The sequence below is a fragment of the Chiloscyllium punctatum genome, chromosome 42 (genome assembly GCF_047496795.1).
Source record: "Chiloscyllium punctatum isolate Juve2018m chromosome 42, sChiPun1.3, whole genome shotgun sequence".
Classification (NCBI taxonomy): Eukaryota; Metazoa; Chordata; class Chondrichthyes; order Orectolobiformes; family Hemiscylliidae; genus Chiloscyllium; species Chiloscyllium punctatum.
The window spans coordinates 558,846-576,127 of record NC_092780.1 but is presented as its reverse complement, the minus strand read 5'-3'; the positions used below and the strand labels follow the sequence as shown (position 1 = coordinate 576,127).

The window sequence follows — 17,282 nt, the reverse complement described above, 5'->3', positions numbered from 1 at the left end:
GGAGGTTGAGGGGTGACCTTACAGAGGTTTATAATATCATGATGGTATTGATCAGGTGAATGGCAGGTGCCTTTTCCCTTGGATGGGGGATTTCAAGACAAGTGGGCATATTTTTAAGGTGAAAGGAGAAAGATTTAAAGAAATTATGAGGGGCAACCTTTTTTTACACAGAGTGCTTTCTGTGTGGAATGAACTTCTAGAGGAGGTGGTGGTTGTGGGTACAATTACAATGTTCAAAGAGATTTGGATAATTACATGAATAGGAAATGTTTGGAGGAAAATGGGCCAAGTGCAGACAGATAGGACCAGTTTAGTTAGGGTTATGCTCAGCCTAGACTGGTTGGACTGAAGTGTCTGTTTCTGAATGACTCTGTGATTATGATTCTTGTTAAAACCCTGAAATAATAGATTAATATCAAGTGGAAACCCTGAAATAATAGATTAATGTTGAATTATATATTTGGAATAATTCAGAAAGTTTGAGAAAAAGATCGGGAAGATGTGGAGGGTAAGGAGAAGGGTGATATACTACATTGTGGGATTGAAAACAAATGGTAGAGAACTATCATGACAGTCTGGTCATGTTGTATTGTTGCTTTTTTATTTCTAGTCAAGAATACTAAAGGCTATACAACACTCCATGATGAAGCTGTCAAAGTCTTCAATTCACTGCAGCATCTAGAGACCGAACAAGATCCAATCCCTCTCATTCAGGGTATACTGCAAACCTGCCTTGACCTGGAGCCTCTCCGTGATGAAATCTACTGTCAACTGATTAAGCAGACAAGCAACCCCCCACATGTGGGAAGCATCAGTGATCTGCGAAACTGGCAGCTGCTGACTTGCATGAGTGTTACCTTCCTCCCCAGTAACACTGTTCTCAAATACCTTCGGTTCCACATTAAACGGTGAGACTAGACAAATGCAGAGCCACTACACTGCAGGAAAAACTGCTCTATGTTTCCATTGTCAGATTACACAAGCGAAATGTTTGAATATCCAGATGCACGTAGTCACGGAATAGAGAAAAAATTGTACAGAAGAAAATTTAAACTTTTGATTAAATGTGAAGAGTTTTAATTTTGTCAGTTGTCATTGGAAAAGCATCCCACGTTCATAGCCATGGCACAGTGGCAAGCACTGCTGCCTCACAGCACCAGAGGCCCGGGTTCAATTCCCACCTTGGGCAACTGTCTGTGTGGAGTCTGCACATTCTCCCCATGTCTGCGTGGGTTTCCTCCGGGTGCACCGGTTTCCTCTCACAGTCCAAAGATGTGCAGATTAGGTGAATTGGCTATGCTAAATTGCCCGTAGTGTTAGATATAGGGGAATGGGTCTGGGTGGGTTGCTGTTTGATGGGTCGATGTGGACTTGTTGGGCCGAAGGACCTGTTTCCACACTGTAAGTAATCTAATCTAATCTAAAGCTCAAGCAGGCCATTTAATTTAACAAGTCCACGTTGGTTTTCTGTAATTTCATTTTGAAATAATTCTTCATATCTATTCTTATTCTTGTGCACAGTGACTTTCACATCATCAGTCTTCACTGTATTTAAAAAAAGGTTGTCTTCACCGCCTTGTATCTCTTGCTTTAATTCTGAAGCCCCAGATCCCATAGCCTTTGCTTAATTGCTCTTAATCTGTAATGCACCCTCAAAGACCAATGTACATGCATTCAGGCTCTTTAGAACTGGGCGATTGAATCTCTATTGCCACTTCCTATCCCTTCTGTCAAAGTGCATCACCTCTCACTTCTCTATATTAAATTCCATTTGTCCCCTTTCTGCCCATTCTGCCACCCCATCTATGACTTGTTGCAGTTGTTTGATATCATCCTGATTGTCAACAACACTCCAAGTTTAGTGAACCTACAAATTTTATTCTCTATTTGAATATCAAACTTATTTGTATCGAAAAAAAAAGTAATCCTAGTACTAGCTGTTTGGTAACACCTTGGTGCTTCATCCTCCAGTGCAAAAATAAACTATCACAATTTGCTCTTTTCTGCCCTTCAGACAAGGTTTTATTCAAGGTGACACCTGACACTCTTATTCTATAGGCCTGAATTTAGTTAGCCAGCCTTTTCTATGTTAATTTGTTTAAAAAAAACTCCAGTTAAACTCCAATTAGATTAATTGAACACAACTTACCTCTTACAGATTTGCATTGATCCTCCATAATTAAACTTCTCCAAGTGTCTGGTGCTCTTTCTTTGATTCTTGTTTCTAAAACCTTACCTACTGCTGATGTCATACTGAGTGACCTATACTTATCAATAAAATTAGGGCGCACGGTATTGGGGGCAAAGTACTAGATTGGATAGAGAATTGGTTGGCTAATAGGAAACAAAGGGTAGTGATTAACAGCTCCATTTCGGAATGGCAGGCAGTGACCAGTGGGGTACCGCAGGGATCCGTGCTGGGACCGCAGCTTTTTACAATATATGTAAATGATATAGAAGATGGTATCAGCAATAACATTAGCAAATTTGCTGATGATACAAAGCTGGGTGGTAGGGTGAAATGTGATGAGGATGTTAGGAGATTACAGGGTGACCTGGACAAGTTAGGTGAGTGGGCAGATGCATGGCAGATGCAGTTTAATGTGGATAAATGTCTGGTTATCCACTTTGGTGGCAAGAACAGGAAGGCAGATTACTACCTCAATGGTATCAAATTAGGTAAAGGGGCTGTTCAGAGAGATCTGGGTGTTCTTGTCCACCAGTCAATGAAGGCAAGCATGCAGGTACAGCAGGTAGTGAAGAAGGCTAATAGCATGCTGGCCTTCATAACAAGAGGAATTGAGTATAGAAGCAAAGAGGTGCTTCTGCAGCTGTACAGGGCCCTGGTGAGACCACACCTGGAGTACTGTGTACAGTTCTGGTCTCCAAATTTGAGGAAAGACATTCTGGCTATTGAGGGAGTGCAGCGTAGGTTCACGAGGTCAATTCCTGGAATGGCAGGATTGCCTTACACGGAAAGACTGAAGCGACTGGGCTTGTATACCCTTGAGTTTAGAAGACTGAGAGGGGATCTGATTGAAACGTATAGGATTATGAAAGGATTGGACACTCTGGCAGGAGGAAACATATTTCCGCTGATGGGTGAGTGCCGAACCAGAGGACACAACTTAAAAATACGAGGTAGACCATTTAGGACAGAGATGAGGAGAAACTACTTCACCCAGAGAGTGGTGGCTGTGTGGAATGCTCTGTCCCAGAGGGCAGTGGAGGCCCAGTCTCTGGATTCATTTAAGAAAGAATTGGATAGAGCTCTTAAAGATAGTGGAGTCAAGGGTTATGGAGATAAGGCTGGAACAGGATACTGATTGGGAATGATCAGCCATGATCATATTGAATGGCGGTGCAGGCTCGAAGGGCTGAATGGCCTACTCCTGCATCTATTGTCTATTGTCAATAATGCCTTACACCCTTAAAAACACATGTAACACTTGTTCCTCTCCAATCCTCTGGCAATTCTCCCATTTCAAGTGAAAAATTGGAAGATTATGGCAAGTCCTTCGATATCTCCATTCCCCCCATCTTTGGCAGCCTGGACATAAGGAATCCAGAGCTGGTTATTTATCTACTATAACTGGTTTTCAGTCATTTCTGCATTCATTACTTTAGTAATTTTCACCCCATTCGTTACTTTTCTTATCTCTACGTCTACGGACATTTTACCAGTTTCCTCTTCCTTTGTGAGCACTTAATATAAATTACTTATAAAATATTTTTGTCTTGCTGTGTACGTTGAAACATTTTAAATAAATTGAATTCCAGTGACTATGATGAGGGGTTTGGGCAGGCAATGCCTGAGTGTACGATGGAGGCAGATACAATTATGATTTTCAGAAGATAATTGCAGAATTATCTGGGGCTGCATGATGGCTCAGTGGTAATGACTGCTGTCTCATAGTGCCAGGGACCCAGGCTCGATTTCAGCCAGGGGTGACTATGTGTGGAGTTTTCACATTCTCTTTGTGTCTCTGAGAGATTTGTCTGGGTGTTCTGATTTCCTCCCAAGTCCAAAAATGTGCAGGTCAGGTGGATTGACCATGTTAAAATTGTCCCATAGTATCTAGGGATGTGCAGGCTCGGTGGGTTAGCTATGGGAAATGCAGGGGGACCAGTATGGACCCTATGGGCTTAATGGTCTGTTTCCATACTGTAGGGATTCTATGAAGAGAAAGTACTTCAGTGTTACGGAGAAAGAGAGGAGGAGTGGGACTGAGTTATTCTTGCAGAGAGACCAGTGTTAATGGTCATATGGTTTCCTTTGTGCTGTAATTATTCTGTGAAGCTATGATTTGTACAGTCTAAGAATTTCATAGCTTCCAACCTCCACTCCTAACATTGAAGCCTTTAAACAATTAAAATGGTACTAAAAATATGTTTTTAAACAAAAGAGGTTTGCACCTGATCTATAATACCTGAAGGAATATCCAGAAATGGGGACTTTGTGAAATTTATTCCCCCCTTTGCTTGTGTGCTGCTTAGCTGCAATGATATTTGACAGAAATGTAGATCAAAAACCTGCTCATTCTGAGTCATTGACAGCATGTGTCACTCTTGTTCTCCAAATGTTGAGCACTAATCCTTTATTGGAAGATGATAATCATTTCACCAGTAATTGGAAGCTCTTCTGAGTCAGATGTGGGGTGGAAATCACCTCTTTTTAAGTTTACGATTAACTTTTTATGTTTTTGTTGTACATATTTTCTATCTTTATAGGTCACAGGACCAATTTCCAGAGACTGAAGTATATAAATATGCAGAATTCATCGCAGATTCATTAGTGAGAACCAAATGCAGAAAACGTGTACCATCTTGTGAAGAAATTCTGGTCTTGATGCGGCGAGAGGAGATGAGTTGCACCATTCATTACGCTGGCTCCAAACTTTGCAGGGTCACCATTAATTCGCATTCAACAGCTGGAGAGGTAAGAGAAAAGTTAACAAAGTGGGGCACAGATTATGGACAGAAAGTGTGAACACTTTGCTTTGAGTCCAGAAGGCTGTATAGCGTCTAGTTGAAAGGCAAGTTGCTGTTCTTCAAACTTGCGTTGAACTTCATTGGGAAATGTCAGGAGGCTAAGGACCGGGAGGTTAGCCTGAGAATGAAATGAAAAATTCAAATGATAGGTGATCAGATGCTGAAAACCATGCTTTTGAAATTAATAGAGATATTCTGCAATGTAGTCACCCAACCTGAATATGGTCTTCACAGTGTCAAACAGGCTGCCTTATGAGCAGTGAATTCATTGTACAAAATTGAAGGATGTAGATGTAAATTGCCGTTCACCAGGAAGGAGTGTTTTGGATCTCAGACAATGAGACATGCAAAAGTATGGTTGAACCGCCTGTACTTGAATGGGAACGGGTATGGGAAGGATAAAAGTCATGGGGTGCTTGAGGAATGGACCAGGGTATCACAAAGGCAGTGGTCCCTATGGATTACTGAGAGGGGAAGGCAGGGAATGATGTGGGAGATGCATCATAGCTGAGATAATGGAAATAGTGGAGATTAACCTGGAGATTGGTGTGGTGGAAAATTAGGCCAGGGAGAACACTATCATAGTTCTGTGGAAGTGGGTGAAATGGTGAGAGCAGAAGTGAACAAAACAGAGCAAAAAGAGATCAAAGGCCCTGACAACCATGGCGAGGTGGCCATTCAGGGAGAGTGTAATTATTGATTAAGGTAAAAGCTAGACATCAGAAAGTTGCAATATCCAAACTGATGGGACAGAGCTGGAGAAACTAGAAGAATGGGACACCACCCTAACAGGAAGTGGAGTGTAAGCAAATGGAGCCAATAGGGTTGAAGACATGCAATGAAGTTTCACTGATCCTCTAAAGTACAAACAGGAAAGTTGAAGAAAGAGCTGATATTTAAGAGAGAGGTAAAAATTGGAGGTCGAGGTTATGGTGTTTTCCAGATGGGACAGAAGCAGGAAAAAGCACAGATACAGCCATTGATGTACCAGTAAAGGAGTAAATGTGTCTGGGAGAAGAAATATTTCTTATATGCCATAGAAGGATGGTAAGCTAAGAACTATCCAAGTGAGGGGTGCTCTGGTCTGAATGGGGTTTGGTAACTTCTCCCCTGCCCCAGTTCTACTGGTTGTCGACCACAGTGACTCCAGCTGTTGCACTAGGGAAAGGGGTTAATGTGTAAGGTTGAGGGTCTTAGAGTGAGTTTGAAGGACCTATTTCTTTAATAGAGGATATAGTTTTAAAGTAATTAGTGGAAGGATTAGAAGAGGCAATGTTTTCATCCTCAACCAGGTTGTTGGTGAGCATCTTGAATTTACAGCCCTAAAGTGAGGTAACAACCCTCATCACTGCTTTTCAAAAAAACAAAGTTAGACATTACAGTTGGAGTTCTGTAACCTACAGGATGCAGACCAAGAGCATAACATTGAGACCAGACCAGATCACTCATTTACAGCCAGTGCAGTTACGATGGGTCAAATAGCCATCTCCTGTGCTGTAATTGTTTTTGTTTCTATCTTTCCCCTGATTTAGAGCAGAACCCCGAGCTCATTTTCTCCTCTATCATCCAAAGGCAGTGTGGGTAGTTAACTCTTTTGCACTGGATTCAAATGTGGGTTCCCATTCTTGGTCTGATTCTGTCACAACAGATTATATGGCCAGGCTCAATGGGAAGTCACATGCTTTTCATTTTCTCAATGTTCCCAAATGTATCACTGAGTTTGCTGCAGATATGAAATGGCACACACAGTAAACCATCACACATTGCCATCTACATGCCACTGTGACCAACCTAAGCTCACTTCTTTCCTTTGCTCCACTGCAGGTTGTGAACAGTTTGCTGGTGACACTTGGTTTAGGACAAAGTCGAAATCGGTTTGCTCTTTTTGAACAGAACTTAACTGATCAGTGGCTCGTGGCAGATGACACTGTTGTAGCGGACATTATAACCAGGTTTGAAAAGTAAATATCCAAGTTTTATATTGTTTAGTACTGTGTTAAACTATTATACTAACAACCAATTTTGGATCGTCAGACAGGCTCACAGTGTGGCTTACTTATAATTACTGAAAGCTTTGCAGTCAAGACACGGACATATATTGTGCCTGTTTGAAAGCATAAAACAAATGACAGCCTTTGGCCCATTTCTCAGAGCAAAAAATTGAACAAGTGTCAACCTATCTGGTTTAAAATGTAAATAAAGCCTGCAGTTAACCGTCAGTCATTATTAACTTGTGCATTCTCCATGACCATATATCTACCAAACACTACGCACTTGCTAACAAATCAGCATTATCCTATCATACAATATAAATGTTGTTTCCTTTTAAGGTGGTAATTCTTTTAAATTGTCCTGGTGAGTGCAAAATGAAAAGCTTCAATAAAATGTTTAAGGCAAAACATTATGGATAGAATGAAGAAAAGGATTTAAGACTATTGGGAGAGTTGTGTGCACACATAGGGACTTCAAATTTGATAATTGCCAATCAATCCTGTTCAGAGATATTACATACCTCCGGAGCAGGTGTGACTTGAGTTCAGGCCTCCTGGCTCAATTGTAGGGACCCTACCATTATATCTCAAGAGCCCTCTACTTTAAGTTATATATAGATAGAGATAAGCAGACTAGCATTTTAAAAGGTAGTTAATATTGTTTCCTGCAACAATATATCTTCAAATCAAAATATGGCCATGTCCTAGTAATAAACCAAGCTCCGTTAACAGTTCAGATTAGATTAGATTAGATTATTTACAGCATGGAAACAGGCTCTTTGGCCCAACAAGTCCACACCGACCCTCCGAAGAGCAACCCACCCAGACCCATTCCCCTACATTTACCCCTTCACCTAACACTATGGGCAATTTAAGGGCATGGCTAATTCACCTAACCTGCACATTTTTTTTGGACTGTGGGAGGAAACCGGAGCCACCCTCAGACACAGAGAGAATATGCAAACTCCACACAGACAGTTGCCCTGGGTGGGAATTGAACCCGGGGTCTCTGGCGCTGTGAGGCAGCAGTGCTAACCACTGTGCCACCATGCCGTTGGTGAGCATTTATTTAATAATGGTCATTCATTGTAGGTGATTGAAGGACAGAAACTTGAAACAGTTAAGATTCTAGATTGAGTCTGACTTCAGTGTTGTGAGTTAGAGATTATTCACTGTAAACTTGGCAAATCTGTTAATGATTGCAACATCAGAAGATCACTAGGTAGTGTTTAAAAAGAAGCTTTGGAATGAGAAATGCAAAAGATAAGGAAAAGGGTGACCATTATCAAAATGGAGTACAAAGAGAAATTAGAAAAGCTTGTAAAAGTCATATTGATTGTAAAAGTGATATTGTCAATGATAATTACTGTTGGTGAGTTTTGAGAAGATTTTTGGCTCAGGTTGAGGTTCTGGATATAGGTTTGCTTGCTGAGCTGGAAGGTTCATTTCCAGACATTTTGTCACCCTACTAGGTAACATCTTCTGTGGGCCTCCAGGCAAAGCACTTTTCATGATTCCTGCTTTCTATTTATATGTTTGGGTTTCTTTGGGCCGGTGATGTCATTTCCTGTGGTGATGTCATTTCCTGTTCTTTTTCTCAGGGGAGTGGTAAATGGGGTCTGACTTGATGTGTTCGTTGATAAAGGTCTGGTTGGAATTCTATCAACAAACACATCGAGTCAGACCCCATCTACATCCCCTGAGAAAAAGAACAGGAAATGACATCACCAACCCAAACATAGAAAGCAGGAATCACGAACAGTGGTTCTCCCGGAGGCCCACTGAAGATGCTACCTAGGAGGGTGACGAAACGTCTAGAAATGAACCTTCCAGCTCAGAAAGCAAACCTACATCCAGAATTACTGTTGGTACTTACAGTCAAAATAGAATAGCATTTAATATATCCCAAAAAGTATTAAAATAGGGTGGAAATTAATGTCCTCCTGCGAAGTGAGTTGGGAAGTGAGAGGACCTTTAATCAGGAGAGAGAGAGGGTACCAGGTGAGGGTGCTACTATCTTTCTGCCTCTGTCCTGCTTATGTCTGGGATATGATTTGGAGATGTCGGTGTTGGACTGGGGTGTACAAAGTTAAAAATCACACACCTGGTGTTGTGTGATTTTTAACTATGTCTGGGATAGGAAGGCTCAAGAACGACTCTTCACCCTGTCACCACAATGCTTTTAGCACAACTAGGAATGTGGCAAAACAATGGTCATCAAGCAAAAAGTCAGGGTTAGGACAAAACAGCTTCCATTATAGGGTTTTAAGGGAAGTGGGTGCATGTATTACAGATGCACTTGCTGTTATCTCTGGGCTTGAATCTATTCCTGAAGTTAGAAAATTACCTGTCTGTTCTTGAAGAATGTGAGGAAGGAAATAGGGAATTACTCAACTGATTAGTCAATATCTGTTGTCGGGAAATTATTGTGACTAATTACCTTGAAAGGACAAAGTGAATATATACCTTGAAAATTCTCTGATCGGGGAGAGATATTAAATTGCGATCCCCATTTAAACTGAGCATTCTTAACATTAGTCCTGAAGAATGCAAGAGGAAAATTTTGAAAACTTTTATTTTGCTGCAAGATTTGAGTCCTGCATCCTCAAGCAACTATTGGTTTGTATAATCTGTTACTTAGCCATGCTGTTGTATCAAGGAGAATTTAGAGTGGCCCATTTGTTTGTACTTAGTGAGTTTTTACTTCTTTCTTCCAGTCTTGCTATAAATGTGGAAGAGCCAGAAAACCAGTGGAAGCTTTATTTTAAATTGTACTGTTTCCTGGATTTGGACAATATTCCAAAGAATAACTTGGAATTTGCTCTTCTGTTTGAACAGGTAAGAAGTTCGCACCAGGATGGTCTTTGGGTTACCCCATTGTTTGGTCAGCTGTGACAGTCGGTCAACAATCTTAATTATCAATTCTTTCTCCTCATCAATTTCTTCAATATCAGTCTTATTAAGACATCAATTAGATCTGATCCTGTGGCCAACTGTTTCTGTTGGTCTATATCTATAGCACCTATGATTCAGTTTACAACTTTACACCTTATTAGAGGGACGTTTCTCAAGTGCTAAATTGTGCTGATTAGATATTTGGGATAGCTGACAGGAAGAGGGGTTTTACTGATGCAGAAAGGACGAACATGAAACACTGTAGGTTGCTGGTATAAAGATCTTCACATCGTAGAAAATATTAGGAAATGAGGAATATAAAGGAAGCAGGAAAAAATGTAATCAAAGAATTAGGAAGGCTGAAAGGGTCTATGACCTTGGCAAGTAGGAATAAGGAGAACTCTAAGGCATTTTAGGAACAAGAGGGGAGTCGGGGAAGGGTAGGTTTACTCAAGACAAAGGAGAGAACTTACTTGTGGAACCAGAGGAAGTGTGTGATGTCCTTATTCACCAAGGAGAATGACACGGATTAAGGAGGGGAATGTTGATATTCAAGTCACGTCCAAAAATGTGCAGGTTAGGTGAATTGGCCATACTAAATTGCCCGTAGTGTTGGATAAAGAGGTAAATGTAGGGGAATGGGTCTGGGTGGGTTCCGCTTCGGCGGGTCGGTGTGGACTTGTTGGGCCGAAGGGCCTGTTTCCACACTGTAAGTAATCTAATCTAATCTAATCATGTCAATATTAAGAAGAAAGTGGTGTTCGATATTTTGAAAAACGTTAGGGTAGATGAGTCCTCATGGACTAATGGGACCTATCCTGGGACTCTGAGGAAGGTAAGGGAGGAGATTGCTGGCACTTTGATAGAGATATTTGTATCCTCTTCAACCTGATGTCTCAGAAAACTGGAGAATAGCCAATGGTGCTCCTTGTTTAAGAAGGGCAACAGGGTACTCTAGGAAATTATAGGCCAGTGAGCCTTGCATTGTGGTAGGGAAGCTAATGAAGAAGATTCTTAGGGACAAGATTTACTTGCATTTGGAAAAGAATGGACTTATTAGGGATAGTCAGCGTAGCTTTATGATGGGAGGTCTTGTCTCATAAACTTAATTGAATTTTTTGAGGAAGAGATGAAGATTATTGATGAAGGTAGGACAGTGGATGTTGTTTACATGGATTTGACTAAAGCATTTGATAAGGTCTCTCATGGTAGGCTGGACCAGAAGATGAAGTCACATGGGATTTACGGCATGTTGGTAAATTGGATACAAAATTGGCTTTGTCACAGAAGATAGAAGGTACTTATGGAGGTCTGTACCCAGTGGCATTCCTCAAGGATCAGGATTGGGACCTCTATTGTTTGTAATTTATTTAAATGACTTGGATGAAAATGTGGGTGGTCTGATTAGTCAGTTTGCAGTCTCCATGATAATTCTTGGAGTTGTGGAGAGTGATATAGGTATCAGTTGGAAAGTTAGGTAAAGAAATGGCAGATGGAGTTTAATCTGGACAAATGTGAGGGGATGCATTTTGGGAGGTCAAATGCAAGAGTAAAGGTTTACAATAATTGGCAGTACCCTGAGGATCATTAATATATGGAGGGACCTTGGGGTACAAGATCATAGCCCCCAGACAGTGGCCACACAAGTGGATAAGGTGGCAAAGAGGATGTATGAAATGCATGCTATTGTCTTTTAGTTTTCAGTAGTCTTGGGAATTTAGAATAATGGGAATGGAGGTTAGGGCAGTTGAATGTTCCTCCTGCAGATTGTGGGAGGTAAGGGTCACCACTAGTGTCCCTGTTGACTGCATCTGTGGAAAGTGTACCTAACGCCAGCTCCTCGAAAACCGCTTTAAGGAACTAGAACTGGATAAACTTCGGATCATTTGGGAGGTGGGACAGGTTTTTGAGAGGAGTTACAGGGAGATAGTCACACCTCAGGTACAAGGTGAAGGTAGATGGGTTACCGTCAGGAGGCGGAAAGAGAACTGGCAGGCAGTGTAGGGATCTCCTGTAGCCCTTCCACTCAACGACAAGTATACCATTTTGGATACTGTTGGGGTGGGGGACTTACCAGGGGTAAGCAGTGGGGCACAGGTTTCTGGCACAGAGTCTGTCCCTGTTACTCAGAAGGGGAGGGGAAGAGGAGCAGAGCATTAGTTAGTGGGGGCTCCATAGTTAGGGGGACAGACATGAGATTCTGTGGGAACAAGAGACACTCACTGTTGGTCTGTTGCCTCCCAGGTGCCAGGGTTTGTGATGTCTCTGATTGTGTTTTCGGGATCCTTGCAGGGGCTGGGGAGCAGACCCTAGTCGTGGTCCACATAGGCACCAACGACATAGGTAGGAAGAAGGATGGGGATTTAAGGCAGAAATTCAGGGAGCTAGGGTGGAAGCTTAGATCTAGGACAAACAGAGTTGTTATCTCTGGTTTGTTGCCCATGTCATGTGCTAGCGAGGCGATGAATAGGGAGAGAGAGAATTTGAACACATGGCTACAGGGAGGGTCCAGGAAGGAGAGTTTTAGATTCATGGATAATTGGGGATCTTTCTGGTGTAGGTGGGACCTCTACAAATAGGATGGCCTTCACCTGAACCAGAGGGGTACCAATATCCTGGGTGGAAATTTGCTAATGCTGTTCGGGAGGGTTTAAACTAATTCAGTAGGGGTATGGGGACCTAAATTGTAGTTTGAGTATAGAGGAGATTGAGTAGGGACGTCCAAAATAAGGTTTCAGGGTCGCAAGAGGACACCGGTAAGCAAAACGTTGGTTTGAAGTGTGTCTATTTCAACACCAGGAGCACCCGGAATAAGGTGGTGAACTTGCAGCATGGGTTGGTACCCGAGATTTCGATGTTGTGACCATTTCGGAGATATGGATAGAGCAGGGACAGGAATGGTTACTGCAGGTCCCAGGGTTTAGGTGTTTCAGTAAGAACAGAGAAGATGGTATAAGAGGGGGAGGTGTGGCATTGTTGGTCAACGACCATCTTATGGCTGCAGAAAGGACGTTTGAGGACTCGTCAACTCAGGTAGAATGGGCTGAGATTAGAAACAGGAAAGGAGAGGTCACCCTGTTCGGAGTTTTCTGTAGGCCTCTGAATAGTTCCAGAAATTTAGAGGAAAGGATAGCAAAGATGATTCTCAATAGGAGCGAGACTTCAACTTCCCAAATATTGACTGGGAATACTATAGTTCAGTTACTTTAGATGGGTCAGTTTTGTCCATTGTGTGCAGGAGGATTTTCTGACACCGTATGTAGACAGGCCAACAAGGGGTGGGGCCACATTAGATTTGGTACTGGGTAATGAACTCGACCAAGTGTTAGATTTGGAGGTACGTGAGCACTTTGGTGATAGTGACTGCAATTCGGTTATGTTTATATTAGCGATGGAAAGGGATAGGTGTATACCAGAGGCCAAGAGCTGCAGCTGGGATAAAGGCAATTACAGTGTGATTAGACAAGATTTAGGATGCATAGGATGGAGAAGGAAACTGCAGAGGATGGGCACAATAAAAATGTGGAGCTTATTCAAGGAACAGTTACTGTGTGTCCTTGATTAGTGTGTAGCTGTCAGGCAGGGAGCAAGTGGTCGAGCAATGGAACTGTGGTTTACTAAGGAAATTGAATCTCTTGTCAAGAGGAAGAAGCGGTTAATGTAAGGATGAGATGTGTAGGCTCAGTTAGGGCAATTAAAAGTGACAAGGTAGCCAGGAAAGATCTAAAGAGAGAGCTAAGACGAGTGAGGAGGGGACATGAGAAGTTGTTGGCGGATAGGAGCAGGGAAAACCCGAAAGCTTTTTATAGGTATATAAGGGATAAAAGAATGACTAGAGTAAGATTAGGGCTAATCAAGAACTGTAGTGGTAAGTTGTGCGTGGAGTCAGAGGAGATAGGGGAAGCGCTAAATGAATATTTTTCGTCAGTATTCACACTGGAAAAAGATAATGTTGTTGAGGAGAATACAGAGAAACAGGCTGTGAGATTAGATGGGATTGAGGTTCACAAGGTGTTAGAAATTCTGAAATGTGTGAAATAGATAAATCCCCTGGGCTGGGTGGGATTTATCCTAGGATTCTCTGGGAAGCCAGGGAGGAAATTGCCAAACCTTTTGGCTTTGATCTTTGTCGTCATTGTCTACAGGAATAGTGCCAGAAGCTGGAGGTTGGCAAATGTTGTTCCCTTGTTCAAGAAGGGGAGTAGAGTCAACCCTGGTAATTATAGACCATAGAACATAGAAAAATACAGTGCAGTACAGGCCCTTTGACCCTCGATGTTGCGCCGATCCAAGCCCACCTAACCTACACTAGCCCACTATCCTCCATATGCCTATCCAATGTCCGTTTAAATGCCCATAAAAAGGGAGAGTCCACCACTGCTACTGGCAGGGCATTCCATGAACTCACGACTCGCTGAGTAAAAAATCTATCCCTAACATCTGTCCTATGCCTACCACCCCTTAATTTAAAGCTATGCCCCAGTGAGCCTTACTTTGGTTGTGGGTAAAGAGTTGGAAAGGTAGGACTTATATTCATTTAGAAAGGAATAATTTTATTAAGGATAGTCAACACGTTTTGTGAAGGGTAGGTTGTGCCTCACAAACCTTATTGAGTTCTTTGAGAAGGTGACCAAACAGGTGGATGAGGGTAAAGCGGTTGCTGTGGTAAGGCTTTTGCTAAGGTTCCCCATGGTAGGCTATTGCACAAAATATGGAGGCATGGGATTGAGGGTGATTTAGTGGTTTGGTTCAGAAATTGGCTAGCTGAAAGAAGACAGAGAATGGTGGTTGATGGGAAATGTTCATCTTAGAGTTCAGTTACTAGTGGTATACAGCAAGGATCTGTTTTGGGTCCACTGCTGTTTGTCATTTTTATAAACTATCTGGATGAGAGTGTAGAAGGATGGGCTAGTAAATTTGTGGATGACACTAAGGTGAGTACAGTTGTGGATAGTGCCAAAAGATGTTGTAGGTTACAGTAGGACATAGACTGCAGAGGTGGCCAATGGGGTTTAATGCAGAAAAGTGTGAGGTGATTTACTTTGGACGGAATACCAGGAAAGCAGAGTACTGGGCTAATGGTAAGATTCTTGGTAGTGTAGATGAGCAGAGAAATCTCCATGTCCATGTAAGTGGACCCCTCAAAGTTGCCACCTAAGTTTGCTAGAGTTGTTAAGAAGGCAAATGGTGTGTTAGCTTTCATTAGTAGAGGGTTCGAGTTTCGGAACCATGAGGTAATGCTGCAATTGTATAAAACTCTGGTGAGGCTGCACTTGGAGTATTGCGTGCAGTTCTGGTCACCGCATCATAGGAAGGATATGGAAGCTTTGGAAAGGGTTCAGAGGAGATTTATAATGATGTTGCCTGGTACGGAGGGAAAGCTTTGTGAGGAAAGGTTGAGGAACTTGAGGCTGTTTTCATTAGAGAGAAGTTGAAAGGTGACTTAATTGTGACATACAGGATAATCAGAGGGCTAGGTTGGGTGGACGGTGAGAACCTTTTTCTTAGGATGTGATGGTTAGCACCAGAGGGCATAGTTTTAAATTGAAGGGTGATAGATATAGGGCAGATGTCAGAGGTAGTTTCTTTACTCAGAGTAATAGGGGCATAGAACACACTGTCTGCAACAGTTGTAGACTTGTCAACTTTAATGGCATTTAAATGGTCATTGGATAGGCAAATGGATGAGAATGGAGTAGTGTAGGGTAGATGGGCTTCGGATTGGTTTCACAGGCTGGTGCAACATAGAGGTCCAAAGGGTCTGTACTGCACTGTAATGTTCTATTCTATTTTTTGTGGCATTGAGCATAAAAGTTGACAAGTCATGTTGCAGCTGATTAAAACTGTAGTTAGGCCACATTTGTAATATTATGAACAGGTCTATTCACCATACTATAGGTAGGATGTGGAAGCTTTGGGCAGAGTTTAGCAGAATATGGTCTGGATTGGAGTATATTAGCTATACGGAGAGATTGGACAAACTTGGATTGTTTTCACTGAAACATCAGAGGCTGAGGGACAACCTTATAGAAGTACATAAAATTATGAGAGGCATGGATAGGGTCGATAATCAGACTCTTTTCCTTCCCAGGATGGAAATGTCAACCACTAGGGGGATAGTTTTAAGGTGAGAGGGGCAAGTTTAAAGGAAATGTGTGAGGGAACCTTTTTACACAGATGCTGTTAGGTACCTAAAATGTGCTGCCAGAGGAGGTGATAGAAGGAGATGAGATAACAACATTTAAAGGGGCATTTAGACAAACACATGAACAGGCAGGGAATAGAGGAGTAGGGACCATGTGCAGGCAGGTGGGATTAGTTTAGACTGGCATCATGGTCAGTATAGCTATGGTGGATCGAAGGCCATGTTACTATGTTGTACTATTCAGTGTGTAATACCACCTTTACATTATTGATTTTGAGAGTGAATATGGTGGGTCCCAAAGGGAAGGGCTCCAAAAGGAGAGGTCGAGTGTTTTTAAGAGTTAGATCACTCCTGCAAGAGTAACAAATGGTTCTCTACCTGCCAGAATGCTAGCGTGCCTATGACTTGCGCACCTGGCTGTTGTCCCAGTGTTCCCTCCCCACTACCTTTGTGACCATCCATTCTGAATGATCATCAATCTGTGGGTCCAACATTTTCCAAATAGTGTGTTGTATTACTTTGATTTAAAAACAAGTATATTGCATAAGCTTCCTTTTAGGTAAATCTTCTGACTTTCTACTTTAAATATCAAATGTTCCATTTTTATTTTGGCAAAAACATGTTTATATTTCTATTTTTTGTTGTTTCTTAGTACATCTGCATTATCACTGCTGAAATAAACAACTGTAAATTGATCGTGAAGCTAAATGTAAAACATCAGAGTTGTAGCTAATGGTTGGCTTTTGCCATAAATACTAATAGTTTATAAATTCAAAGGATTATAAAATAGTTACAGCTCAGGAAGCCAGTTGTGACCTTGTCTGCTCACTGCAAGCACAACTCATCTAATCCCAATAAAAAACAAAATACACAGGAGCTGCAAATCTGAAATAAACATGTTTCATTGAAGCCTTAGTTCAGTAGTTTATATGCTCAGAGAGAAGCTGGAGCTAGTTAATTAGTGGATGGCTTAATCTGCTTTTTTTAAAAGCTGGAGTCATTTGTTTTCAGAAAATATAAATAGTCTATGCTGAGTGCAATTTTAGTTTTTATCAAGTTTGAAGTGGGAATTTGAAGGGCAGGAGGAGGAGGTGCTCCTTTTTTTTAACCATTTTCAGCTGACTGTAATTGGTTCTTTAATACAGGGGAAGAAGTGAGTAGTGTTTTCTATCTTAACTTTAAAAACTGCTTACGAAATTGTTGATGGCAGGTCAGTTGGACCAGGTGGAAAGCTAATCACACACTGTGTGTAAAGTCAT

The 17,282-nt window shown here is 41.8% G+C and overlaps 1 protein-coding gene across 1 annotated transcript in view; it reads left to right on the top strand.

Annotated features, from left to right (window-relative positions):
- plekhh3 (pleckstrin homology, MyTH4 and FERM domain containing H3) overlaps window positions 1-17,282 on the top strand; it is a 71,124-nt gene that overhangs the window by 33,586 nt on the left and 20,256 nt on the right. The window contains exons 7-10 of the mRNA XM_072561147.1: window positions 611-908; window positions 4,732-4,939; window positions 6,817-6,953; window positions 9,701-9,821. Coding sequence (XP_072417248.1) covers window positions 611-908; window positions 4,732-4,939; window positions 6,817-6,953; window positions 9,701-9,821 — 764 coding nt within the window. The remainder of the gene's footprint in view (window positions 1-610; window positions 909-4,731; window positions 4,940-6,816; window positions 6,954-9,700; window positions 9,822-17,282) is intronic.